Source organism: Camelus dromedarius, chromosome 11, assembly GCF_036321535.1.
Source record: "Camelus dromedarius isolate mCamDro1 chromosome 11, mCamDro1.pat, whole genome shotgun sequence".
Taxonomy (NCBI): Eukaryota; Metazoa; Chordata; class Mammalia; order Artiodactyla; family Camelidae; genus Camelus; species Camelus dromedarius.
Window position 1 is genome coordinate 49,988,281 of NC_087446.1, and position 27,996 is coordinate 50,016,276.

The 27,996-nt window shown below is 36.1% G+C and overlaps 1 protein-coding gene across 4 annotated transcripts in view; it reads right to left on the bottom strand.

The window, feature by feature from the left end:
• Positions 1-9,794: 9,794 nt before the first annotated feature.
• Positions 9,795-27,996, bottom strand: part of NELL2 (neural EGFL like 2) — a 288,111-nt gene continuing 269,909 nt past the window's right edge. For all 4 annotated transcript variants that reach the window (XM_064491793.1, XM_031462719.2, XM_064491792.1 and 1 more), the window contains exons 18-21: positions 22,379-22,572; positions 20,772-20,948; positions 19,123-19,347; positions 9,795-10,503 (exon numbers count right to left, since the gene is read on the bottom strand). In XM_064491793.1, the coding sequence (XP_064347863.1) occupies positions 10,453-10,503; positions 19,123-19,347; positions 20,772-20,948; positions 22,379-22,572 (647 nt within the window). In that variant the 3' untranslated portion in view covers positions 9,795-10,452. The remainder of the gene's footprint in view (positions 10,504-19,122; positions 19,348-20,771; positions 20,949-22,378; positions 22,573-27,996) is intronic.

A 27,996-nucleotide genomic window follows, 5' to 3' on the forward strand; every position in this document is an offset into this window, starting at 1 on the left:
CAAAGAAACCATCAACATAATGAAAAGAAACCTGTGGAATAGGAGAAAATATTTGCACATCATGTATATAATAAGGGGTTTATATCCAAAATATATAAAGAACACATACAACTTAATAGCAAGAAACACAAACATTCTGATTAAAAAATGGGCAGATGGTGTGTACAGACATTTTTCTGAAAAAGACACACACATGGCCAACAGTTCCGTGAAAAGGTGCTCAATATCACTGATGATCAGGAAACTCAAATCAATATTACAATATTGCCTCACACCCGTTAGGTTGGCTATCATTGAAAAGACAGGAGACGAGTTTTGACAGGAATGTGGAGAAAAGGGAACCCTAAGTACTATTGGGAATGTAAATTGGTGCCATCACTATGGAAAACAGTGTAGAATTTCCTCAAAAAATTAAAAACAGAACTACCATCTGGTCCAGCAATCTCACTCCTGGGTATTTATCTGAAAGAAATGAAAACAAGATCTCAAAGAGACATCTGCACTACCATGTTCATTGTAGCATTATTCACAATAGCCAAGATATAGAAACAATCTCATGTCTGTCAATGGGTGACTGGCTAGAGAAGATGTGTGTGTGTGATGGAATATTATTCAGCCGCAAAAAGGAAGAAATCCTCTCATCTGTGACAATATGGTTAGACCTTGAGGGCAGTAGGCTAAGTGAAACAGGTCAGACAGAGAAAGACATATTCTTCATGGTATCACTTAGATATAATATCTAAAATAAAATATCAAACATAAAAAGAGAGACTAGAAAAGTGGTTGCCAGGAATCAGGGAGTGACAGAAATAGGAAGAGGTTGGTAAAAGGATACAAGGATGGAAGATGAATAAGGTTCGACTATCTGATGTAGAACATGGTGTCTATAGTTGATAACACTGTATTGTATAATTGAAACATGCTAAGAGAGTAGAACTTAAATGTTCTCTCTCTCTTTGTATATCTACATATCTATATAAGTATATAGGTATAGATATGGATATGGTGATGGAAGTAATGTGTTAATTAACCAGATGGCAGAAATCCTTTCACAATGTCTGTGTATAGCAATTCATCATGACACATACTTTAAATATATTAAAATTTTGTCAGTTATGCCTCAATAAAGTTGAAAAAACCTAGAGCTTAAAAATATGGATAGACAGTCTATTCTACGCTAGCCCCTGCACTTTTTGAAAGCCAAAGATGAGTAGGCTGTGAATCCTGCTTTCAGGTATATTCGTAAGAACTAACAAATTAGTGTAAGTAACAGTGATCAGGAGGAGGGGGAGAATTAAACTCACTGCAAACTGGAGCAAGGATTAAGATTTAACATCTTATCTAAATTTTTTCCAGACAAATGTGATGTCAAGAAGAAGACGTGAAAACTATTCTATGTTATAGAAATAAAGCACTTAAATGTAATAATAATAATAATAATATCAGCTAAGAAGCGTTCCACATTCTTCACTGCTTCCATACTCAATCCCATCACCGTGATGTTTCCCTTTGCATCAGAACAAGTCGCCTTCAGAGAGATTCTCTAAGGCTTGGACCAGACCTTCCTAAATTGTCTTCCTTCCTCAGAATGATGACAAAGTGATGATTATCAAACAGTAAGAGTGATAGAATAACTTTAAAGAGTAATTAAAAGATCCATACAGCAACACCGAATCAAAACAGTGCGTGTTTGATAAAAGACAAAGTATAAACAATTTTCCATAAAGCAAAAAAAATAGGTAGATAAAACTCTGGCCTAATTAACATACGGCACAAACAGAATAACAAAACTAACATTCAGAAAACATGGCCCAAATGTGTCCGTACAATAACTGTCTTTATTGTTAATCATCCCTTAATGAAGTGTTTAACTTGTGTCCTGCTCTATGCAGAGGGAGAATTGAATCAAAGTAATACAATTCTATTTCTACTGACTCTGCTTCACAGTCAGAATGATTCAAATTACTAAAATAAAATCAAGCTGTTTTATTCATAGCAAGGCGAAGTCATCTTCCTTTGGAAAATCTTTTTGATATCATGAAATGACGCGCAAAGACCTGCAACTGAGAAATATATTTACTATAGATGAAAACCCCAAATTACTAGAAAAATTCAATTTGAAGTAGAAAATACATGCTGCTGGATTCTTTATGGAATAGTGATATACCACCGAATAGAATGCGATTTTATACAGCATTGAATATGCTCTTAGAAAGATGATTTCGTAAACACACTTGGGAGAATATAATTTGAATATAAATGTTCTCTTATTTAGCATTTTAAAGTTTTTATGAATTTCAAATGTATCAGAAGAGATCACTTGGTGAATTGAGAGGAAAAAAAATGTTTTTATTCTCTGTGAAATAGAGAAGTCCAGTAAAGGAGTCCTAATTTATAGTCTCAGGTCCTAAACCAAGTGTGTCTTTGGCTGAAGAGATTCCTCCTGGAATATGGTGTTTGGTTCTTGGCAGGACGCATACAAGGCCACACGAACAATGGGAGAAGATCCGGACAAGAACAGTTTGAGTTTTTTGAAGACAGATTAAAGGAATTAGAGGAATTCAATACTGGAAGAAGAAGGCTCTGGAAGGACATTTGGACAGGAGTCTGTGTGTTCCAATGCAATGAGTAGAGCCAGGACCAATGTGACATAAATTCAGCTGAAATTTAGGAAAATTGATTTCAAGTGATGTTCAGAAGAACTCAGACAGTTTTTGGATGATCTCTGGAGGTGATGAGTTTCTCATTTTTGGAATGGTCATAAAGAGCTATTTGGAGGTACAGTAATCTGAATTATGAAGAAATAGAAGAGGTTGCAAAAGTAACCGTCAATGATACCTATTAGAATTCCTTATACTAAAAGTGAAAAGAAATAATCTATAAAAAGTGACAACATTCCGAGAAAAACAGTGGCAAAAAAATGTCAAAGGATTTCTAATTGATCAAAACACAAGAGGTATATAAACAAAGGTCATTAGTAGAAAATGGTAATGCCTGCATAAGTTTAATCTCACAGTTATTAGAGAAATTAAAATTAAAACAGTGATGTACCATGTTACACCTATAAAAGATACACAATAGAGGACTAAAATTAAATTGATAATATTCAATGGTGGCAAAGTTTAAAAATAATTGCATACATTGTCAGTGGCAATATTCATTGGTACAGCCTTTGGATAAGCAATAAAAAAGCTAAACCAAGATAGGGGTAGGGGATTAAGAGCTGCAAACTAGTATGTATAGAAGAAATAAGCTACAAGGATATATTGTACAACATGGGGGATATAGCCACTATTTTATAATTATAAATGGAATATAATCTTTAAAAATTGTGAATCACTATGTTGTACATCTGAAACTTCTCAAGCATTGTACATCAACTACACCGCAATAAAAAAAAGCTGAACTACGTCATTAGAACTGTTCGTAACCTGCTTCATTAAATCTACTCTTGATAATGTGGTCTAAAGAAATAACTTAAAACGTATGAATTGTAGCAGCATCTATAATAGTGAAAAAGTTAAAGGAAATAAACTGTATTTCTAACAAGTAAAAATGATGCTGACTGCAGCAAAGTAAAATATGTTAGCATTTGACAAAGAACTAAGAAGAATAAAAAGTATCAAAGGTGGTAAGATTATGTGATTTTCTTCTTTTATTACTTGTCTTTAAAGTAGTAGTATTATATTTACTTAAATGCATAATTAGGACTGGAAAACTTGTAGGCATTACCGTGTACATTTGTTTAAAGCCTGGCTTCCACAAATCTTGTGACTTCCACACATGCATGTGAAAAACGAACGGGCTTAGTTTTGGGTATAGAAATATAAATAAGAACGTATTTAATCAATTTGTAAATTCATTTACCTGAGTGCTGGCAATAGATGGCATTATCTTGAAATATCTGAAATATACAGAATAAAATGATAAACAGATATTATCAACACAGTTATGCACGCTGTCTGCCGCACCCCTCTTCCACCTCTCAGAGACAACTGCTATCCTAGTTTGATGTTTATCATTCCCATGCATTTTAGGATATGTATACTTGCATAAATACCACACAAAGTTTCACATATTTAAACATTTCATATAAATACTATGTTATTCCTTTTGTTGCATCTTGATTTTTTTCTGAACCTGTTTCAGAGATTCATCTATGTTACTACATGTAATGCTTACCCATTCTCATGCTCTCGAGTATTCCAAAATATAAATATACCACATTTTGTTTATCAGTGATCCCACTGATTGACATTGGAGTGGTTTCTAGAATTCAGTTATTATAAATAATGTTATTATGAATATCTTTTTTGCATGTCTTCTTAAACACATTTATAAGAATCTCTATAGATCAATGCTGTCCATGAGAGCTTCCTACAACAATGGAAACATCATTGTGCTGGCCATTAGAGTAGCCGCTAGCCACTAGTCACAGAGTGAATACTGAGCCCTTGAAATGTGCTCATGCAACTGAGGCACTGAATTTTAATGTAACTAAATTAAATGTCAAGAACCACAAATGACTAGCGGCTATTGTATTGGACAGTCAGCTCTATGTCATTTAGGAGTACGTGCTGGATCATGGAGTGTGCACATCTTCTGCTTTGGATATTACAAAACTTCCCTCCAGAGTGGTGTGGAGGGATGTGCGATGCACACTCCCACTACTGGTGTACAAGACTTCCTGTTGTTTCACGTCCTCACAAACAATTGGTGTTATCCTGCTTTTTAATTTTGTCAATTTTTAAAAAAACTTTTGTCATTCTGCCTTTAATATAAACTTACCTGATGACTAGGGAGCCCAAACAAATATTCATATGTTTATTAGCCATTTTAGGGTCTCCATTCTTTTGAAACACCTAGCCTGTCTTCTGTCCACTTTTCTATTGGATACTTTGTACTTTTATCTTTTTCAGGAGTTTTAAAATACATATATTCTGATTACCAATCCTTTGTGATCGTATATAATGCCAATATCTTTTCCAGTTCGTGGCCTTTCTTTTCCTCTCTTTCATGTAGTAAGGTTTAATTATGGTTTTATGATATATGACTTTTGAGTCCATTTAAAAATATTCCAAAGTCAAAAAATATTCTCCTCAAATGTCTTTATAAATTTATTTTGCTTTTTATATTTTGGTCTTTAATCTATGTAGAATTAATTTGTATAAAATAAGGATGTGATTTTATGTTTTTGCTTTTCCATAACCAGCTTCCACATGCCCACTTCTTCAGTTTAACCTCTGTCACATCTCACGTATCTGTTTGTGCGTGGGATGCTTTCTGAGGTCTTGATGCCATTATATATTGGTCTGTCACTCATCTTATTTATTCTTCTGACAATGACTCGATTCCTATGGCTTTATACCCTCTCGTATCACAAGTCTCCCCTGCCCTCTGGGTAAAACTCTTCAAAATATTCTTGGCCATTTGCTTTCCTATAGTAGTTTAGGATCACTTTTCTGTCTTATTAGAACTGCTGGGGAGAATTAATATTTTTATGGTGTTTACTCTTCTACACATTTTTTCTCTTATTTGGATCTTCTTTAATGTTAAATCCCTTTAGTTCTCACTTCTCACTCTCAGTTGCCGTCCTAGTCCAAATCATTATCTTGTTGGAAATTCTGCAGTATAAATGTACCTCCTGAGCCCATGTTTATTCCCCCCACCTCGCCTCCCTCCCCTGTCTACTCTCCACATGGGGCCTAGAGTGATCTGTCAATCAGACTATGTCACCACTATGCTCAAAACGCTCTAACAACTTCCATCTTACCAAGGATAAAAACGCGAATCTTTAATGATGACCTAGGAAGACCTATGCTATTGGTCACCAGCCGCTCCTCTGACCCCATCCTCTGCCATCTCAGCTTGCCCAGTCCGCTCACGCCACTTGTAAGGATGCTCCCATCTCTGACTGTTCATACGCTGTTCCTGCTGCTTGTCATTCTCTCCCCACAGACGGCTCACTCCCTCATGCCATTTAAGTATTTGCTCCAACGTCACTTTGTATTAGAGAGGCCGACGCTATCTCAACTAACACCCTTGTCCATATCACGACCCCGAACCAGCTTAATTTTTCTTCATAGCACCTGTCCTCACCTGACATAGCATCTATTTATCTGTTCATTTTGTTCCCCCCTCCCATTTAGGACATGAACTCCAATGAGGACACAATATGTGGATGCTTCTGCTCTGTACACACTGTTTCCACTGTGGTATCTGGACTATTGCAGTGAAATTGGCTCACTGTGTAAAGTCTTCACACAGTGCCTAGCACAGTGCCAGATATATAGTAAGTCTTCAAGAATAGAATTTGTTCAATGTGGTTTTATGTTTCTCCATAAGGCCATGAATCTCTTTTGATAAACTTATTCCTGGACTTCTTACATATTATTTAGAAAGGTATATTTCCCATTTCTCCTTTTCCCCTATTTATATCTGTGTTTTTGTGAAAGAGAAAGAAAATTACTCAAAAATAAACTTGGTATCATTTCTACTTCTACATCTAGTCACACTCTTATTCCACAGTGTTTTACTAAAGCACCTAACACTGGAGATAAATGGAGAAGATGCTTTAAATGCAATATTTTGGTGTTGGCAGTAATATGTTGTGCCATTTGTCATTCAAAATAAAAAACTTCAGAACCTGCCATGCAAATAGTCTCTGCGAACAATGATTTAATTGCAGTATGAAGATAAAAAGTTTGGAGTTGTCCCAGCCTCCTGGCAAATACAAGGTTTACAGGAAACTGCAATTCAGATTATCATTTTTCCAGACCCTCCAATGGTTCTATCCTTTATCAATTTATTTCTTCACTATCCAAAGCCACTACAGCTCAAGGCACTCCTGCCTTTCTACTTGCAGGTCTATTAAGAAAGGACAATTATTCTGCAAAGAAGTGACAATTCCTTTATAGAAGATGTTGAATTCCAAGGTGGAAAACAGTACATCAATAATGAAAGGTCAGTAAGAACACAAGGCGCCAACTTCATGACAACGGAGTGACTGCCGAAGGGGAGCGTCCAGTGAATAAAGCGTACACGGGGCGGAGCAGCCACTCACTGCTTTCAGGGGTCCCTTCGGCATGAATCCCTCTGAGATCAGCTTCCCATCGCACCACTAGCACTCCACGTTTGAAAACATAAAAAAACAAAAATAAGCCTTGCTCTACGAAAAGTTGATCTCATCTACACATAAAACTAGTTTAAACAAACACAGATTTCTTCTGTATAGCACAGGAAACTATATTCAGTATCTTGTAATAACCTTTAATGAAAAATATGAAAATGAATATATGTATGTACATGCATGACTGGGACGTTGTGCTGTACACCAGAGACTGACACATTGTAACTGACTATACTTTAATTAAAAAAAAACAAACAGTTGGTCTCATCAATGCTTAGTGCTAGGTCAACAGGAGTGGGATGGGTGCAGGTGTCCGTGGAACCTGCTTACCTTCAGAGGACCTCGTAGCTAGTCGGCAACATGAAGCTCTCATAGATGGGATAATGGTTAGTGAATTGAAGCTTATTTTTTATTCAGTACATGTGACCTCAGCTTTGTTCAACTGAGTAACTTCAGCTACTCCAATTTGCAGAGTATTGATTGCTGTTTCAGAACTTGGATATACCATTTAGTTTATAAGGTGTCTCAACTTTGTCTTTAGATAAAGTTGTTGGGAGGATGAAAGGAGTTCCATGGTATCGGAGTATAACTGAACAATTACACATGATTCTCTTTACCACCATGTAAGGCAAAGGGAAAAAGCAACATGGTGGTCTTTTGAAAGGAAGGTAAAGGATATGGATTACCATTCATGAATTACCGAAGAATCATATTCAAATATTCTTGCCCTTTTTCTTTCAGAAAAGGGAAAATAAAGGAAATGTACCAATGTTTCCATCAAAGGCTGCTCTTAAAAGTGCCAAGTACCCCCAAATTAAATTCATGCTTCTTAGTTCTCACTTTCCCACAACATTGGCATAATTCAAGCATGGCATTTTTCCAATTATCTCCAGAGTAAGAAATAGGGCCTTAACTACCTCTTTTTCAAGGAACAAAGTTCTTAAGAAGCAATTGATTATTGTTTGCCGGGGTAAACAGTAATTCTCCTGGGGATCTATTATTTACAGGATAAACCTTGAAGGAAAAAAAAATTCAGTCTGAACACATTCATTGCTTTAATGATCCTTAGAAGAACATAATCTTATTTTTTCCTTCTTTTCTTCTCAATGTTATGACTTTGCTTTCTTTCACAAGTCTATAGAAGCCAGGGTCTGCAATTACCAATATGCTCAGAGTCCTATAAAGGCTTATAATGGATGGACAGCATGCAGTTCCAGCCTTGCTTCTTCTAGAAGGCGTAAAATATCTACGTGATGAATACACACAAGTATACGGACGTAGATTGTGAGTCTGTGTATGTACACACACACACATGCACACGTTATGTTTTACTTTCCTCATAAAAGCAGATAAACATATTTTAGGAAGATTTAATATGAAATCTCAAATCTATGTAAGGAAAAACATAGATGGAAAAAACTTCAAATTAATATCCTTTTGGAAAAAAAATGGCAAGTTACCATAGTAAATAATACCTGATAAAAATAAACTTCAGGCTCTGCTGAAATTTTAAATCAAATATTAAAGACTGCAGAAAAAATTATTATGATAAATCCAGGGAATATTAAGAGATACTTGAATTCACACATTCAATAAATGGTACACATGCCAAAGTATAAAGATATTTATAAATTATCCTTTCAGTTCAGCTTGTGTTAGGTTGTTCCCATGGCAATGAGGAAGGGGTAGTTAAACACCACTTTATCATTTCTGTGTAGCTTGTGGGAGTCATATCCTGTTCACTTCTTTTTTTTTTTCTCTAAAAAAGTCTTTTTGCAACTAAAATTTAATTTAATGATATTTGTATTTGCTTTTCACTCTAATGCAAAACATATGAATAGGGCAATATTGAATTTACCTTCCTCAGCTGGGTACCAGTTTCCTTTTTCCTGCTGAGATTCTAGTGCATCAGAAACATTTAACATGAAATATCATAATCCCTCCTAACGCTGGAATTCTTTACATTTTTATATCAAAATGTGAAGTACCAATTCTTGAAGATACTCCCAACCCTCCCCTACGCCCCTCCTTATGTGTATCAGCCAGAGTCCTGGCAGGAAACAGATGGTGTACTCAAGCTGGCTAATTAAAGAGAGTTTAACAAAGGGGCCATTTATAAAGATGCGATAGGAAACAGGGAACAACAAGAAATGGAGCAGGTACCGGCAAGGACAAAACAGCCAGAGTTATTGCCCTTAAGCCAGGAGAAGCAAATAGCAGTTATCAGAACCTGGAGAGGGTAGCTGAACAGAGAGGGCCACGTGTCAGGAGATGTGGCCTTCAGGAAGTGACACAGCTAATCAGGGCAGTGACCTGGAGGAAAAGAGCCAGCAGAAAAAATATCCAAGCTTCCTCTTTCTGATATCCTACCAGTTGTCCTCACTGGTCAAACCGAATCAGAATCCAGAGGACAAGAGAATCTATTAATACGATGTATGGAGGTCAGCCCCCAGGATACAAGGCAGGGTGAGAGGTGACTGAGAGAATCCACAGAGGCTGAACAAAGGCATCCATCGCACGGCCTGGTTAGGCATATAATTTAGTGACAATCACCTTTCAGCTTGGCAGTGGTAGGAGTTTTCATCAGCAGAACTAGAAAGCAATTTATAGGCTGAAGCATGTGTGGGAAAAAAGGAACACATTGAGCAAGACACTCAGACACGTGATAAGGTAAGAGAAATATTTATTTAATTTTACACAAGAACGAGCTTATACTGAACAAATTCAACCAAATAATAGTAAGTGCAGTAAAACGAGGAAAAAGGGATGACTTTTCTTGTTAGAAAATATTAAGTAACCATGCCTGTGCATTTTTTTTTATCATTACAATAACTTGTTTCAGATTTCTTTTCAGAGTGTATACTGTACAGATAACATGTTATAGCTCCTTCGCTTTGCTTCTGAAAATAGAATTCATTCACTGCCTTGCATTTTATTTTTTGCAGTGAAGAACTGAACTGATTCGTGAAGATTCTGATCAAGGGAAAATTCGCTGCACCAGTGAGGCGAGAGGCTTTCAAATCTCCCAGAAGCTCGGGCTTTGCATCCAGCGGTCCTGATGTCACGGTGTGTATTCCACACCCATTCTCTACATGCTGATGTCAGACGCCGAGGAGGCGGGATTCTGGTCTAGGTTTTGCCCCAGGAATTTTCCTGTTATGATTTTCTCAAGCTCCACAAATTTCATAATTGAAAGCTCACTCAGCTATTAACAATGCTGCACTTAGCTGCCCACAAATCATCCACTTTAAGTTGTAACTTTTTTTTTCGGTCTTTTTAATGAAAGAACATTCAAACAGAAATTTCCAGTGAGACAGTTAACTTCACAGTTCCTGAAGGCACTGTGGATCCACTGAGCAACAGATGTGGCCATTCTAGAGGAAAAAAGAGGGGAAAAAGCATGGTATGAATTTTTAAGCCATTGGTAAATACTCACACCTATTGACTGGTACCCATCACAACTGAATGGTTTGTTTGTTACATATGCGCCCCTGAAAGTTCAAAGGCCCAGTCACTTTTCATGTCTTTCCAACTATGGCCTGTTACCTGTGGCAAACGATAGGCCACCTGTATTTACTGGGTGGGCCTCCCTCAGATGACGTTTGTTCTTTCATTTATTCATTGACAAAACAAGCATTGAGTAAATCCAGCCCTAGCTAGACTGATGAATAAAGCAGACATGGTCACTACTCTCACAGGACAGGGCTAATAGTTTTTGGGAGGAGAAGACTGACAAGCAAACATACAATCAAAAAATGTGAAAAGTTCTAGAAAAGAAACAAACTAGGTGGTGTCAGGAGATTAATACGAGACTGGCTACTTAGATTGGGCGGCCAGTGTAGACTTCTCTGTAGAGTGATATTTAAACCAAGAACTCAAGACAGTTCTGTGAAAAGGAAGGCCAAGAGCACAGGGAACAGAAAGAGTGAAGGCTTTATAGTGAAAAGAAACCAAAAAAAGGTCCAGTCTGGGTGAGAATTTTAAGTTGGTGAAGAAAACTGTGCAGAGGTGAGGCAAGAAAAATAGTCAGGGAAGGGCCAGATATGCATAATTAGTTTTTATAACAAAATACTGAAATAGTGTAGTCTGTTATGGAAAAGAAAGAGATTTGTGTCTTACTCTTCTGATTCCTTGCCCTCTTACCTTCTCCCACCAGCTAGCTAACAATAATGATCATGCTAATATTGTTACCACAACCGTAAGATGATAATACCCTTCTACTTTTGGAGTGCGTACTCTGTGTCAGACACTTTGCCAGGCACTTTAAATACATTATCTGATTTCAACCTCACAGCATTCTCAATGGGATCACTATTAACAGTCACACTTTTTAGGTTCAGAAACTGAAGATCAGAAAGCTTCAATATCATGTTCCAAAATCACACAGCTAGTAAAATGGTGCAGCTAGGATTAAAATTCAGGCTAGCCTGATTCTAAAACCCATCTCCTGTTTGATATATTCTCTCAGATAATTGACTTTAGATGGTTGAAAATGTATTTATACTTTAATGTGGTAAAACCCAAAGTGTCTGTCTGTCTAAGATAAAACTTAAGAAAGGACTTGGATATTTTAGCCTTTGTTGACGCTGATGAAATGAGGGACAAGCCAGTCGATATCCATGAAGAACATGATCAATTAAACCTAATCCCCTTTCTTAACTGTTATTAAGCAGAGTTCTTAGTCTGAGGGCAAAAGAGTGTGACAACCATCTTCTGGATCTCTAGCCATATTTTAAAGCTCTTTCTTTATGTTCAGAACCAGAGGTTTTCTGACCATAACCTGGTTACATGGTGTTTCCCAATCCATTGACCCAATGAATGAGGGGTGTACCAGTTCCTGAGAATATCAGCGCCTCAAATTGTACGGCTTTTGAGCAGAGAGAATTTCTGGAGCCTTCTGTCGTTAAGTATGTGAAACTAGCATTAGAACCCTATGGGGGGAAAATCATTAGTATGGTGGCCAAGACTATGTTTTAGGAAGGGACTGCGTACTTTCCAAAATCTTCCAGTAGTGTTTTTCTTATTCCATATCAATACGTTCTGCTATAGCAACATGGATGCTCTACAGACTATGTCATTGGAAGCTCCTCAATCAGGGAAACACAGTTCATACAAGAAAGGTTAGTAAAATATTCCATTGGGGTTCCAGTTTCAGTAATGACATAGTTACTTATATAAGACTAACCCTCTGACAGATAACTATAAAATTTGGACAAAATATAAAAACTATTTAAAGCAACACAGTAACCAGAAGTAGGCAGACACGGAGGGGGTTTCAATCTTTGAAAGAAGGAAAAGGTACTGTGGGAGACTCATTTTTACTTGGCATTTTCCTTTAGGGCAGTCCCTAGTCTTAGGATAACTATAACTCAAGCAGAAAGCCACCATCTGATAGGCTCCAGATGTCAGAGGACAACCCTGAGGGCTGCCAGAGTGGCTGGAAGTTCAGGAGAAAATATTGAGAAAAAGGGAGCGAATCAGCATATAAACTCCCCTCAAATCCTTGGCTGATATTCCAACTGCAGAAGAGACTCTAAAGAGACAATCAGAGAGTCCCAGCTTGAAGTCTGAAAGATCTGAGCGGAGATTTCAGATACTGCTCACTGTGGGCAGCAGTGTTTAAAATCTGTGTCTCGCCAAGTTAGAAAGAAGTGATAAAAAAATTCTGGCTTTCCACTGAAAGCCCCAAAGGGCCATGACTAGGAGTAAAACAATGTCTCAAGATTAAGAGGTTCACCGTAGAACTAAGGCCGCATCTAGGATGGACCCACCTACCCAATGTAGAGCCAAGCCTCTCAAGTGCAAGGTGATCAGCCAGTAATCTGCAATCTGCTCGAACGAAAATAAATAGTCTTCAGAGAAAACAAATAGGATGTAGTGTCCGTACCCTGTTATCCCTGACATCCAGGAAACCATAACAATCATTAGACATGTGAAGAAAAACAGGAAAAAGTGACTCTTCATCAGGAAAAAAAGCAGTGGATAGGAATGACTCAAAATTAATCCAAACAGTATAATTAGCAGACTGGAAAGTATCTATTACAAATACATACAAAGATGAAAAAAAAAAGGAAATGGGCATAATGAATGAAAAAAGATGGTACATTTCAGCAGAGAGATAAAACTATAAATAGAATTAAATAAAAATTCTGAATCTGAGAAGTGCAATACTTGAAATGAAAAATTCATTGGATGGGTTTAACAGCAATTAGAGATGGCAGAAGAAATAGTAAATTTGAAGAAAAAACAATAGAAATTATCTAATCTTTATAACAAAGAGAAAAAGACTGAAATAAAAATGGAGCCTCAGTGATCTTCAAGATCGTATTAGACCATATAACACATATGCAGTTGGACTCCCAGAAGAATAAGAGGAAGAAACTGTGGCAGACAAAATATCTAAAGAAAACGATGGCCAAATTTTCCTCAAATTTGGTGAAAAAAATATCAACTTAGATATTCAAAAAGCCTAGCAAAAGCCAAAGAGAACAAAGACACACACACGCAATACTTAAGTGTATCATGGTCAAAATTCTAAAAACCAGATATAAAGAAAGAATCATGAAAGGAGACAGAGCAGGAAAAAAGACACACTGTACATGAGGGAACAAAAGCACAAATGAGAGCTGAATCCTTATCTGAAACAAGAGAAAACGGAAAACAATGGAGCATCGCCTTTAAAGCGCTGGGACAAATCCGTCCATCCTGAATTCTTTATTTAGTAAAGATATCCTTCAAAAATAAAGACATTTTCAGATAATTGTAAGTTGAGAGAATTTATTGCCAGTATATCTGCAATATGGAAAATGCTGAAGGAAGTCATTGAAGCTAAAGATAAATGACAACAGATGGAGATTCAAATGTGTGAGAAGAAATGAAGAAAACCACAAATGATAAATATGTGGGTAAATACAAACGTAAAATTAAAAATACAGCATTTTTTCTTCCATTAATTTCTTTAAAAGATATCTGACTGATTAAAGCAAAAATAATGATACGGACTTTTAGGGTTTATAGTATACATAGTTATAAATATATGATTATTGTAGGCCAAAGGCTAAGGGAATGAGATCATATTATTCCAAAATTCTAACATTTTATACAAAGTGGTATAATATTAAATCTATTATACTGTAATAAAATTAATAATATATTATAATCCCTATACCAGCAACTAAAATAATAATATAAAGAGTTATAAAGAATCTAAAAGAACAATTAAAATTGAATAATGTAAAAAAACGTTACTAAACATAAAGAAGGAAGGAATGAGTAACTAGGAATATAAAAAAATGGATGGAATAAGTAACAAACAAATGCCAAAATGGTGGCCCTAATGTCAAAAACTACATTAAATGTAAATAGATTAAACACTTCAATTACAAGACAGTGTCACAGTGGATAAAAAAAGTAAGGAGTTTTATACATTATCTATAACAAATGTACTTTAAATATAAAACCACAGATAGGTTGAAAGTGGAAGGATCAAAACAATATACTGTGTGGCCACATGAATACCAGGCAAAAGTGACTTCAAGTCTAGAAGCCTTGCTAGAGATAAGGGGGGACATTACATAATGATAAAATGGTAACTTCACCATTAAACATAAAAGAGTACACACTGTGTGATTCCATTTATATGAAATTTAAAATAGGCAAAATATATTTATTACAAGGAAATAAAATTGAGGTGTCCTATGGGAAGTATTGCCTGGAAGAGGACAAAAAATTACTTGCTAGAGTGTTGGAATATTCAATATTTTGATTCATCAAACTCATTAAATTATACACATAATAACTATGCATTTCACCTTAATAAACATTACCTTGATCAAAATTAGAATAAAAGGTGATCCACTGAAACTTAGTCAGATTGCTAGGAATAGTAACTGCCTACTACTGTCATAACTAATTATAAAATCTAATTATTTTTACATATAACACAGTAAGTTTCCTTAACATCCTGTTATTTCTGTTTCTATTTATTGGTAAAGAAGTCATCATCACTCTTTACAAACTAAACTTTAAAAATCAAGATAGAAGAAAGTTGACTTTTGGTTTTCAGTAAAATGTTTCTGTATAATATATATGATGTATAAAATATTTTACTATTTTTAGATTTAATATATTTATTATTTATCAATCACTCACTATATTATATATTATTAATATATCAATTGTTTTAAAATTATATGTATTATAGATATAATACATGTATATATAATACATGTAGTTATATATGTATACATAATACATGGCTATAAATTATCTTCATAAAATTAATATATTTTAAAATTCCACTACTATCCATATTTGTATATCCTCGCAGGAATCACTTTATATTCCTTTATTTTCAACTTTCTTGTAATCAAAGTGTATATGAAATCATACATAGTATTTTTAATCTTAATTTTTATGATAAGCATTGTTAGTACTTGAATGGTTGAATAATATAATTATATAATTACATACAATAATAATTTTGATATATTATATATTATGTCATAGAGTTACCATAATTTATTAACTGTATTTCTATTGTTAGGTAACCATTTCTCTATTTTGGTTTCTTCCTTGACTCTGTATGCCAATTAATGTTGAGGTGACTATTGTAATGCATATGGCTTGTTCCATATTTTAGATTATTTCTTTAGGTTGGATTCTCAGAAGCAGGATTAACACGATCTTTTGGATATTTCCCCATGGGGATGGGGAGTGGGCAAGCAGGTGTATGTGTGGCCCTTGACATGTATTTTTCAATGTGACTGACATTGCATAAGAACTACAATTCCAGTACATTTCTGTCAGCATTAGAAATTATTGTGAAATTTTTTTTTTTGCTGTAGAATGTGAAAATAATGATTCATTATGTTATTTTAAATTTAAGTTTCAATTATTTAAAAGCTGAATGATTTTCTCTTTTTTAGTAGCTCTGTTTTTTTTAGTGAATTGTTTATTCATCCTTTGTTGATTTATTTATGGGGAAATAAGTACTTTCATATTAATTTTCATATGTTTTTAATCTAATAAAAAAATCATATCTCTTGAAAGTATTTTTCCCATCTCTGGTTGTAACTTTGTTTTGCTAATTTTGTTTATATATAGAAGCTCTAAATTTTCTTTGAGGCGTATTTCATCACTTTTAAATTAGAAAAGGAATCTCCCTTCTAGAATTTTGATAAATATTTGATTACATTTTGTCTTGATTTATTTTTAATACCTAGCACTTCCCACATGGAGTTTATTTTGATACATAACATAAAAGTATATATAAATTACCTCCCTCAACTTGCTGTTCAGTCATTCCAATATTTATAGACTGGTCCTTTCTTCCTCTTTTGATTTGCAAAGCTCTCCTGATCATATATTAAAGTCTTCATTATAACGTTGTCCATTCATGGGGTATTTTTTTCCATAGATAGATCTAGTTATCCATTCTAATTTTAGTACAGATGTCCACTTTCCAAACTTTGTTTACTGTTTCTAATAGCTGAAGGCAACCAGGTGCTCCAGCCTCATAAAACTAATTTTTTCCATACTTCAATTATTTCACTATTATGAAATGTTGTCTTTATCTGGTCTGTTTCATGACTTACTCCACAACCAATAGTAATAAAAGCCAACATTTATTGAGCGCTCACTCAACGTATGTGAAATGTGTAGGAAACTTTTTGTGTGTATCCTCTCACTTAATTCTTACAGCAATGTTCTCAAGTAGGCACTACCATTATTCCTTGGTAAGTAATATTATTATTCCTATCTTCAGATAAGAAAAACGGAGCCACACAGAGAGGTTAAAAAATGTACCTTGTGGTCACATTACTAGTGTAGTTGACCATTACTAGTGTGGTTTGAATCCAGGTATCCTGACTCTAGACCCCACATTCTTCACCTCCAGACCAGTGCTGTCCAACAGAATGTTTGTTGATGATAGAAATGTCCTCTACATGTGCTGTCTAACATGACAGCCACTAGCACACGTGAGCAGCTGAAATGCGGCTTGTGTGACTAAGGCATTAGATTTTGAATTTAACCTAATTTCAATAAATTTAAACAGCCACATGTGACCACCAGGCGATAACTTCCAGGAACGACTGTGTCTGTTTTTGCTGATCATTATAGCCAGGCACTAGCAAAATACCCTACACAATGTATATTTATTGACTAGAACGAATAACTCAGAAGCAGTCTGATGAGGAGACAATAGGTAAAAATGGTGCTCTGAAAGCACCAGATTGTGAAGAATGCTCACCTCCAATGCAGTATCTCTAGCCTGTTTGGCATAAATTTTATTTTTAAAATAGCACAAAGTAAACATAATAAAATGAGTATTAGGGATACATTTGGTAACATTGAGCATATTTTTATAACTCATATTTAATAAGAAGGTAAAAGAGGAATGGCATCAAATAGTAACTTTTGAGGATTGGTACTTATCTGACAAGAAATGAATTTAATGCCAAAATACACCCTCTGGAATATCTTCCTACCACCAGCCAAAAAATTCCTGGTAGTTGCTGTAAGGCAGTGAACGACAAGCTCATTCACACTCTTTAGCCCAGAAATCACTCTGATGTTTTTCTGCCTATTACTGAATGCATTTTTCTTATTGCAAATATCTGAGAGATATTTGGTGTGGTTTTAATTCCATCACCTGGTATATATTTTTGTTGTCACTGCTCAGAACATTAATCTAACAGTTAGATTAAGAGTGTAAGGGGACTCAACTCTATTTGGTAATTACATGTCAGAAAGTATTTCCCTGTCGGTCATTAATGCTGAAGTTTCCAGATACGCACTGTTAAATGCACTCACGTTAAATGTATATTAAAGCAACATTACATCTATATTATTAGCAACTTGTAGTAGTAGTAGTAACTTTCAAATATGCTAATGCACTTTTAGAAAATTGCATTAAATGTTCCCTCAAAAAGCTTTGCTCGATTGACAAGTTGCATTGATTGAAAGAACTAGAAATTTTGGTTTGAAATAGATAACAGTACCTCAAAACTTAAAGCGTTTTGTATTTCTTTGCCCTGTTACATCAAGCCACTCCAGTAAGAAATTTGTACTGAGTGAATCTGAATTAAATTGCTCTACTAGAAAAAAAAAATTTAATGGAACTGCTCTCTTAAAAAAATAGAGCAGTTATAGACACCTGGCTGTGCTATGCTGGGAAAAATCTGATATGTTGGTTTTCTTGCTGTTGTTAAGCTTTTCAGATTATTTACTTAATTTTCGTGTCGATTTCAAAATTCTGACTATGAAGTACAATGACCAGTAAATGAGTTGTTTGTAGGAACAATAATCAAGTAGAATGCTTTCAATTTTGTCACCACCTATGAATTCTATACACTCTGCCTACATTATTGATCTTTTTGTCCTCATTGAAGTAAAAGATCCAATTCCATTTTCTAATGAGAATAAAAAGAAAAGTCACTATAGTGATTTTCCTCTAACTGTAGGAATAAAATATGGTAAACAATAGATCTTAAATTTTCAACTCAATGTAACTGACCACAACAAACCAAGAAACATGCCCATTTTTGCCAGACTGATTGTCACTTTGGAAAACGTAATATGTTTACCTCTTATCAGTAACTTAGCTCATAAAAGGACAAGATGAAAATCAATAAAATAAAATTGTCTTCGATCATGAAAGAAACATGAACTTTGGTGTTGTCGTTTTTTCTTTTTTGAAAGATGTGTACAGTTAGATACTTCAGGGCAATTCATGTAGGTTCTTTTTGTTCTGGTGATACAAAAAACCGATCATTCTGGTTTCTGACCATGCACCTCCGCCTCCTTCTCCCTGAATATGCAGCAGAAGATGCACGCGACAGTCGGCCTTGGCACTAATAAAGCCAAGTGGCCCTCCTCCCATCTCTGTGTGAACAATAAATAGGATCCTATTTCCTATTGGCCAGGTGAACATCTGTGAGCCCGGGGAGCGGCTGGCCAAGGGGTCCCTGCCTGAATATGATGGGATTTACCTTGCACTGGCACAGAGTACATTCGGTGCCGTGCTTGACCCAAGAGGACCCAGTGAAGCGAACCACATTCATCTCGTCCAGGCAGGTTTTGGTGATGTCATTGCGGATGGTGTCGGCCTGGCAAGGGTCGGTGACACAGCGCGGGCAGCACTCATTCTCTGGGAGGACACTGAATTCACACTCCACATCCGGGCAAGGCAGGGGCCAACAGTCCACTTCCCCTTGCTGTAAGGAAAGCAGGTGCACAAGGGCAGAGGCAGAGGGAGGCAGGGAGCACAGTGTTTACAGAGAACTCAATTTAATTGATGGACATTTATAGTCACAGCTGCAAATCTTGCAGGGAATCTGCAAAAGCCCTGTCAGAGTGATGAGCTCTGTACTGCAGAAGGATTTTAAAACAGTCTTCAAGGGTTAAACAAGAACAATAATCAAGGAAAGCCAAAACCCTTTCTCTTAAAACAATCAAATCCGTGTGCCTCTCTCTTTCCCCATGACAAAGGAGCACTGTTTACTACGGAAGAGGTTTTCACTTAGCTTTTTGCCTAAGAGATTTTTTTTTTCCCCATTCTTGTTTTCCCCTACCTTCTCATTTATTCCCTTCTGCAAAAAGAAAGTGTGTTCACTTACAAGAAAATAAACTGAAGTACAAAGGAAATCTGACATTTCTCAGTGTAGGGATACTGGAAACAAAACAAAACTAGGAACGGATTTCAGTCTTTTTTATTCCGAGTGGGGAAATTGTGTGAATTGGGTCTTTTTAAAATTAAGTTCCCACTTGTCTCCTATTTTCTTCGTAATTCTGCATCTCTTGGTCTTGGGGAGGGAAGCAGCCTTCAGGCACTGAAACGGACCTTGCTCTTTCAATCGATTCTGGGGTTGAAAGTATAAAAAAAGAAAAGCAACAGAAGAGCGATGCCTTATAAACGCCCTCCCACAAACAGAAACTAGCCACAACTTTTCAAGTAGCATCTGTGAAACTTTCTTCTAGGAAAAAAATTTTCTTTTCATTTACACCACTAAAAAGGAACAAGGAATTCGGCCAAACGAAAAAAATGATTGGTGGGTTTTGTTTTTTTTAATCAAGTCTTTATTTTCTTTTTTACCTATTGTTTCCAGTAGAAGTTGCATAAATATATACAGACAACTCAGTTATATTCTAATAAGTATTTACTGCAAATTCGTATTATATGTAAAACACAGTGCCTCCCAGAACAGTATTGATGGTAACAATCTTTAGGAGACAAAAGTATGCTTTTTTGTTTTTGTTTTGTTAAGTCCGAACATACGTAATAGAAATGGACTAGCAAAAGGTCCACTTGGAAAAAATGAGTTTTTTGGATGTCACTGTTCTGTTCATAACCGTCTCTATGTAAACTTAAACTGAATGGGATTGGGGAAGCCATTTTTGAGCTCTGGAGGTATTTCTGAAGACTAATATGACGTGGTGTACCACATCTACACCCGGACACTCCTTCTCAGGTCCAGAATGCGTAAGTTCTATCATGCTGTCACCCTAACCAGGTCCTCTTTTTGTAACTGCCAGTGCTATGGGCAGGTACTGAACACCGGTGGAGGGGGCAGGGCAGGGTTGCCTTCGTCTTTCAACTCTGGGCTTGAACATTTCCTGCACTTCCTGGAGCTGAACTTACCAAGCAGCGGCACTGTTGGCAATTCTGGACCCAGGTGTCGCCACTGTTGTACAAGGTTTCCCCATTTTGATGGAGGCACTGGCTGCTCAGCCTTGGGTCACATTCAGGACAGCAGAAAAGATCCACCGTGGGATTCTCACAGTCACAGACCATCCGTCGGCACATTACAAATCCATTCTGTACGAAAAGGGACAAAAGCAGTTACCAAAAGCCTCCGTTTCTCAAAATGCTAACATCGTATGTGTGAATCTGTATGTGTCTGTCCCTTTATATACATAATATATATGATCTCAGATGTTGATTTGGAAGTTGAGAGAACTCACACTATTTACCCAATATAACTGATTTTCTTTAAAATTCCATTTTGTAGCTAGCACACAGAAATTACCCAAGCTGGAGAACTTCCAATTTCCTTTCCACACATTACTCTTTAAGTGACTTGACTGGAAATAAATTTTTCAGAAATAACCAGTATAAAATGATAACCACTGCGTGGTCCTTATGTGTAAATAAATTTGTGTATGACTATATAAATATATATGTACTTGTTTACCAGTATAGTAATTTGAATACTAATTAAATTTTGTTTTGTGTGAGGGCATGTAGCTAGTCAACAAGTTTTATATACTATCAAGTTTCTAGAAATATTTTAACCTTATGTTTTTGTACAAGCTGTTATCAGTTTCTTTAATAACAGCTGAATCCTTGGTATTATTCACTTAACTATAATTTAAATGTCTATTATCAACTGGGTTCGCAGAACACCTCTCTAAAACTGAAATATAACCCAAATAGGCCATAGCTCGTCCATTCTGGCTTCATTTATGAATTCATTCAAGTATGATATTGTGGCTATAGAAACATTAGCATAGTTAGAAACAGAATTTTGTCCTATGAATTGATAAACGCATTGTGGTATTTCCATATAAGGGAATACTATTCAGTAGTAGGAAGGAATGGGTTACGGATATACGCACGTAATGAATATAAATGAAGGTCAAAACATAATGCAGAGAGAAAGAAGCCAGACACAAAGAGTATGCATGGTTGTCCCTTGGTATCCACGGGACAATGGTTCCAGGATGCCTGAGAACACCAAAATCCATGGATGCTCAATGGCATAGTATTTGCATATAAACAATATACATCCTCCCGTGTACTTTAAATTCTCTCTCGATTACTTATAATATCTAATACAGTGTAAACGCTACATAAATAGTTGCTGGTACAGGGAAAATTAAGTTTTGCTTTTTGGAATTTTTTTCCAAATAGTTTTGATCCAGATCCACGGTTGGTTGAATTCATGGATGTGGAAGCTGCAGACACAGAGGCCAACTGTGTTATATGATTCCATTTATATGAGGCTCTAGAAAATACAAATCAAATCTATAGTAACTGGAAGCAGTGTTGGCTTGAGGCTGGGAGCACAGGACTAACTAAGAAAGGACAGACGCCACATTTTGGGTAGATGAAAATGTTCTGTTATATTAATTGTGATGATGGTTAAATGGATGTATGCATTTGTCTAAGTTCATCAAGTCATACACTTGAAATGTATGCAAATTATGCCTCGATAAAAATGGTTAAGAGCTTTTGTTTATACTAACCTGACAGGAGCACACAGAGCACCGGTCATTCTCCAACACCCAGATCTGACCGTTGTGCTTAATTTTTCCATCATGGATGCAGTCCCCGGTGCAGTTCTTTCCGTGAGGACATCGGCAATCGTATCCACCATCCAGGTTAAAGCAAATGGTATCATTGGCACAGCTGTGCCTCCCGGTCCCACACTCATCGATATCTACAGCCAAGAGAAGGCAGCAGGCCATGTGCTTAGAACATGCTCAGTTTCAAACAACTGCGATCAGGCAAGTTGTCTCCTGACATAAAGCATTCAACTAGAAATTAAATTTCATCTCACCAGCATGGACTGCCTGTTAAATGCTGACTGAAGCAATGTTAATGACCTAGGGATTTCACAGGAAAATATTATCATGCTGGATTTCAAACACCAAATAACCTTGGCTAGATTTTCAACTTGTGTATCTCTGTAAATACCATTAGGCTTTATGAAACATTTATACTTTCTGAAAGTTAGGAATACGACTCAATTTATCAAACACACAGTTTGGCAGTGGAAATTCTAAACATGCCTATAATTTTTTTCTTTAAATTGGGGAAATCACCCTCAATGTTAAAATGGTGCTTACAGAAAATCCTTTCTTAGTGGGAGATGAAATATCATTGGACTCTTGAGACATTTTTATTCAATTTCAAGCCCTGTTCTCACAGCTGTGTCACCCACTTGGAAGCTCTTTCCAGTGTTCTGTCTCGGTGTTGTTTCCCTAACAGTCCAGGAATTTTCCCACTGTCCTTACACCCTGCCCCTCACCACCTCTCTCGCACAAAGAATCCTCGACTTCTTAACTTTTCCATTTCAGATCATTGGTTCATCTCCTGCCTGACTCAGTTGGCAACTGCCCATTCTTCACCCGACCTCACCTATTCCCTGGCAAGCCTAGCCTAAAGCATTTTCATACAGATTAAAAGCAAACATGTGTTGACCCACAGATCAGGTCCATACGAGGAGATGTGATTCATTTTATTTATCCCTGTCATTTAAAGGTCACAAGACAAAACACATTTCAGGGATATTGTGTGAGTGGCAGTGAGGAGTTATTTCCCATTTCACTGGTTTCCTCTGAGTAAAGGTCAAGAGAGACAGAATTAAATCACAGCAGGAAAAGTGGGTTAGAGAGAAGATAGAATACACAGCTTTTAACTAGGGGAACAGTACACTGATTTTCCTTCAAAATTATAGACAGTTTAATAATTATCTTCCTTAAATGGTTTGATTTTAACATTGTTGAAGACATGGACTAGTCAAGATTATATTTTAGCCACATTTAAATTCTTAAATACTTAAGTACTGTCATATATGTACTCTTGAAAATAAATCATATATTTCTATCTATGTACTTTGATTTTTATTAGTTCCTAACTAATTATCTCAACAAAACCAATGAATTGGGATAATAGCTGAAAAGGTTTTTATTATAACTACAGTAAACTTTATTATAGCTTGATTTGTCAAGGATAATACTGTTTATAATCATAGAAAAATGAACTATTGCCCAGCATGAGGGTATATTAAGCATTTTAAAAAGTACATTGGTACTTTATATATATATATATATTCAGATCAGAAATAATTTTCTCTGGGTAATGGAAATGAAATTTTATAAATCAGGTCTATATTTAGTCTATTCAGATTAATCAGATGTATTTGATGAGTTGATCTGTGTCTTCTATTAAATATTCTTATAATTAGGAATTATGGTAAGCAGGAAAAACATTAACCATAGTCACTTGGTCTCTTTGACCACAAACTCTACAAATACTTCCTACTATTCTTTTAACGTCCACTCCATTTATACATATATTCAACCCTTTAAATACCTACTTGAAGGACATTATTCCATTAATGGCAATGGCTGGGTTTTTGCAATCATCTCATTTTGCCTGATATCTAAAATAAAAGCTCTGCTATCAGGTCTTTTTGTTTGTTTGCTTGTTTGTCTGTTTGTTTGTTTGGCTAAAGGCAGAGAGAGTCCTTGGATTTGACGTAGAAAACAAAGAAGAGAAGATGTTCTTAAATAAAGTACATTAACAATAAAGAAATAGAGTAAAAAGTTGCTTACAACAATGGTCGGCATGTACTTACAACTGGAGAAATACGTAACATGATAATGGACAAATAATGACCTTTTGCTGTCCTATGAGCCTTGAATTAACTTGAACTCCTCTCATCTCTCCTGTCTGTTATCTACACTGGGTTTCCCAACGCAGAGACTACTCCCCATTGAATGACAGTATACAATTTTGGGACTCACTTTTACGTATCACTTTATCATAATGTAAGATTCCTACATGACATATACATAAAGGGTGTATATTCTGCTTTGAAAAATTACTATAGTATGTGTAAGTTCCAACTTTAAAAATACTGACAACTCCTTTAGTGAGCGATTGAAGAAATAATGCTGCCAAAGCTTACAGATTCCGTTGAACTTGGTCCAGCAGCAGCCCTGGCACAGCTCAGTCCCTCTCCCTGATCAGCTTTCTTTACTTGCTTCCTACCACATTTGTGGCTCCTTCTGGATCTTTCTCCTGCCCACAGACACATTCTCCAGGTGTGGCACTTAAATTATGAATAAGATTTAGCCAAGCAAAGAGGAGGCAGGGTGGTCCAGTCAGAGGTAATGATGTGTGTGAAGACCCAAAGTGCAGAGCCATCAAGATGTGTCAGAGGATCAGAAGTGCTGGTATGACCTGACCGTCCAGGAGAGCAGAGGGGGTAGACATGCAGCAGAAGAGGCTCCCTAGGCTCAGTTTAAAGTCATGTTGTAAGAACTCTGAACCTTATAAAGAGAAGAAAATGTCATTTTAGGGAATAGCAAAAAAAAAAAAAAAAAAAAGCATAAGCAGATAGATATTCATTTTAGAACGATTCCTTTGGCTTCTTTTTGGAAGAGGGGGTTAAGTGGATTAGAGCTTGAAGCTAGGAGATCACTTAATGGCTGTTCAGTATTCCAGACAAGAGATGGTCATATAATTAAAGCAAACACTTGTATAATGGTTAGCATATAGCAGACTCTAAGTACTTTCATATAATGACTCATTTAATCCTCACAACAACCATTAAAGGTACAGTTATTATTTAGATCAGGAAATTGAGGCATAGAAATGTTGGATAATTTTCCCAGTGTCACACAGCTGGACAGGTATGCGCCCAGCTGGGAGCCCAGGCAGTCAAGCTCCAAGTCTGTGCTCTTAGGCACAACGCTGCACTGATCAGCAGCAGTGGGGATGACGGAAGGAAACAACAAAGATAGAATCTTCTAAGCCAACATCAAAGATAAAGCAACTTAGTGATCTGTTGGCTTCAAAGATTAGGGAGACAGAGGGGTCATAAATGATGTTCAGATTTCTGACTTGGAAAATTTGGTGGATGCTGTAGACAGAAAGAAGAGCAAGACTTTGCTGGGGAGAGGAAGCAGGTGGCAGAGATGAGGAAAGGCATGGCTTAGTTTAAGACATGATGAAATATACTTTCCGTGGGCTTCCAGGCAGACCTGTCCAGTAAGTCGGCATATATGGGTTTGGAGCTCAGAAAATAGCACTGGGCCAAAACCCGGAGCTGGTGAAGATACCCTTTCATCATCCCCTTTCTCAAAAACAGACCTTCAGACCCAAGTTCAAACTTCTTAGAAAGGCATTTAAAGCTACTTTCTTTGCTTGCACTCTCTTTCTCTGTCTCAACTTGCCAATAATCACATCACACTTAAGTCCAGAAACAATGCTAGACATTCAAGCCTTTCCTGATCCCAAACAGGAAATAATTTCTCTCTTTGTTTCCTTACAGCTCTGAATTTATATCTTTCTCAGGCATTTATCAGTTTCAGTTTTGTAGCTTTCTCCTCCACTGAGAAACTCACCACGTTCTCTCTTGTATGACAACTCTTATTGTACATATTTTATCTCTACTCCAAGCTGAGAGCAGTGGCCATACCTCCTTTACATTTGTACGCAGCAGATGCGTGGTAAAAGACCTCAAGGTACCTGTGCATATATTTAGCAAGTACTTGTTAACTAGAAATAGAATCATTTTATTTTTGTCCCTTTTCTTGATTATAGTAACTGGCTTGAATGTAATACTCAAAAGATGCTACCCTATAAACGCTTTTTTGTTGTTGTTATTACAAGTTCAAAAAACCTCGCCAAGCATAAAGACAATCCAGAAATTAAAGCAATATAGGGAAATAACAATAATAAAGGGCATAAAAATAAAATATTCTTATGCAGAAAAAAAACACTAGGCTTTGTTCTCAGAGAGAGACAAATTTCCGGGTATATTAGAAATGATGATATGAACAAGGAAAATGGTACCCTTGCACATTACCTGGGGGTTAAATGTCTATACCTCCGAAGTACATGGATGAGCTAAACAGCAGACACTTTGTATGAATGCAGCTTATAAACATGTATGTTGTAGATTACACAGCCGGAAAGGTAGTGAAACAGTGTGCATTTATTTATTCTTGTTTTCAAATATGAATCTTATACTTCAGAGTAAATTATAAACCCACTGCTATGGCTTTGCCCACTTTGAAACACTTTTTTGTCCCCCAGCAACAGAAAAATGGAACCTGCTCAGATATAATCATACTCTTATATAACTGCATCCTTCTAAATACTAATATTAAAATTCTACAAATCACGGAAATTGCAATAAATGCATAGATGTTAAAAAGAAGCATTTTAGTCTCTCTCTCTCTCTCTTTTTTATAACATAGGTGGGTTCTTTTAAAATCCTTAAGAGCACATAGTTTTCTGGAAGAGTAGATTTTTCTGATAATCATTATAAATTCTATTGGAATAATAGAATCATTTTTCTAGAATTTTGTTTTTTTAAAAATAAATTTTTCACTGCTTCTGCATTTATGAAATTTCCTTAAAAAGCCTTTTCTGCATAGGCATTTCACAGAATCCTTTACATCCCTATATTTGTCTTTATCATGTATTATTTCAATGGCTAGTTTAATTTTTCATGTTACTTTCTGGACAATAATTAATGTACTAATTACATTTTATCATCTTGTCCTGATAACTATTATATACACACATATATATTTACTTCCAACACACTATATAACTACCGTGTATCATACTAAATACCTGCTTCTAACATAGGTTATGTTCTTAACCTACTTCTGGTTAAAATACTATCTATCTATCATCTAACTATTGTCTTCTTCATTAGACAAATAAACCTATCATCTGCTATGTCACAAACACTGTTCTAGGCACTGGTGAGTGACAGGCAAACAGAATCTGTTATTCTTGAAGCTTACATTCAATAGCAGATAACAAGCAAGTAAACAATACATGGAATCATTTCAGGAGAACTTATACTTTACAGGAGGAAAAGTGAAGCAGGGCAAATGAAGTATTGGGGTAGGATGCTATCTTAAGTCAGGAGACTCAGGGAAGCCATTTTAGAGGAAATCTAAATTAAGTGAACTAAGAAGTATGCAAAGATGTGGGAGGTAGGGGGGAACCAAACAAAAAGAACAGCACATAAAAAGGGAATCAGCCAGGATATTTGAGAGGCGGCAAGAAAGCCAAGTACCCATATCATATACGTGCCTTTGTAAATCACTTA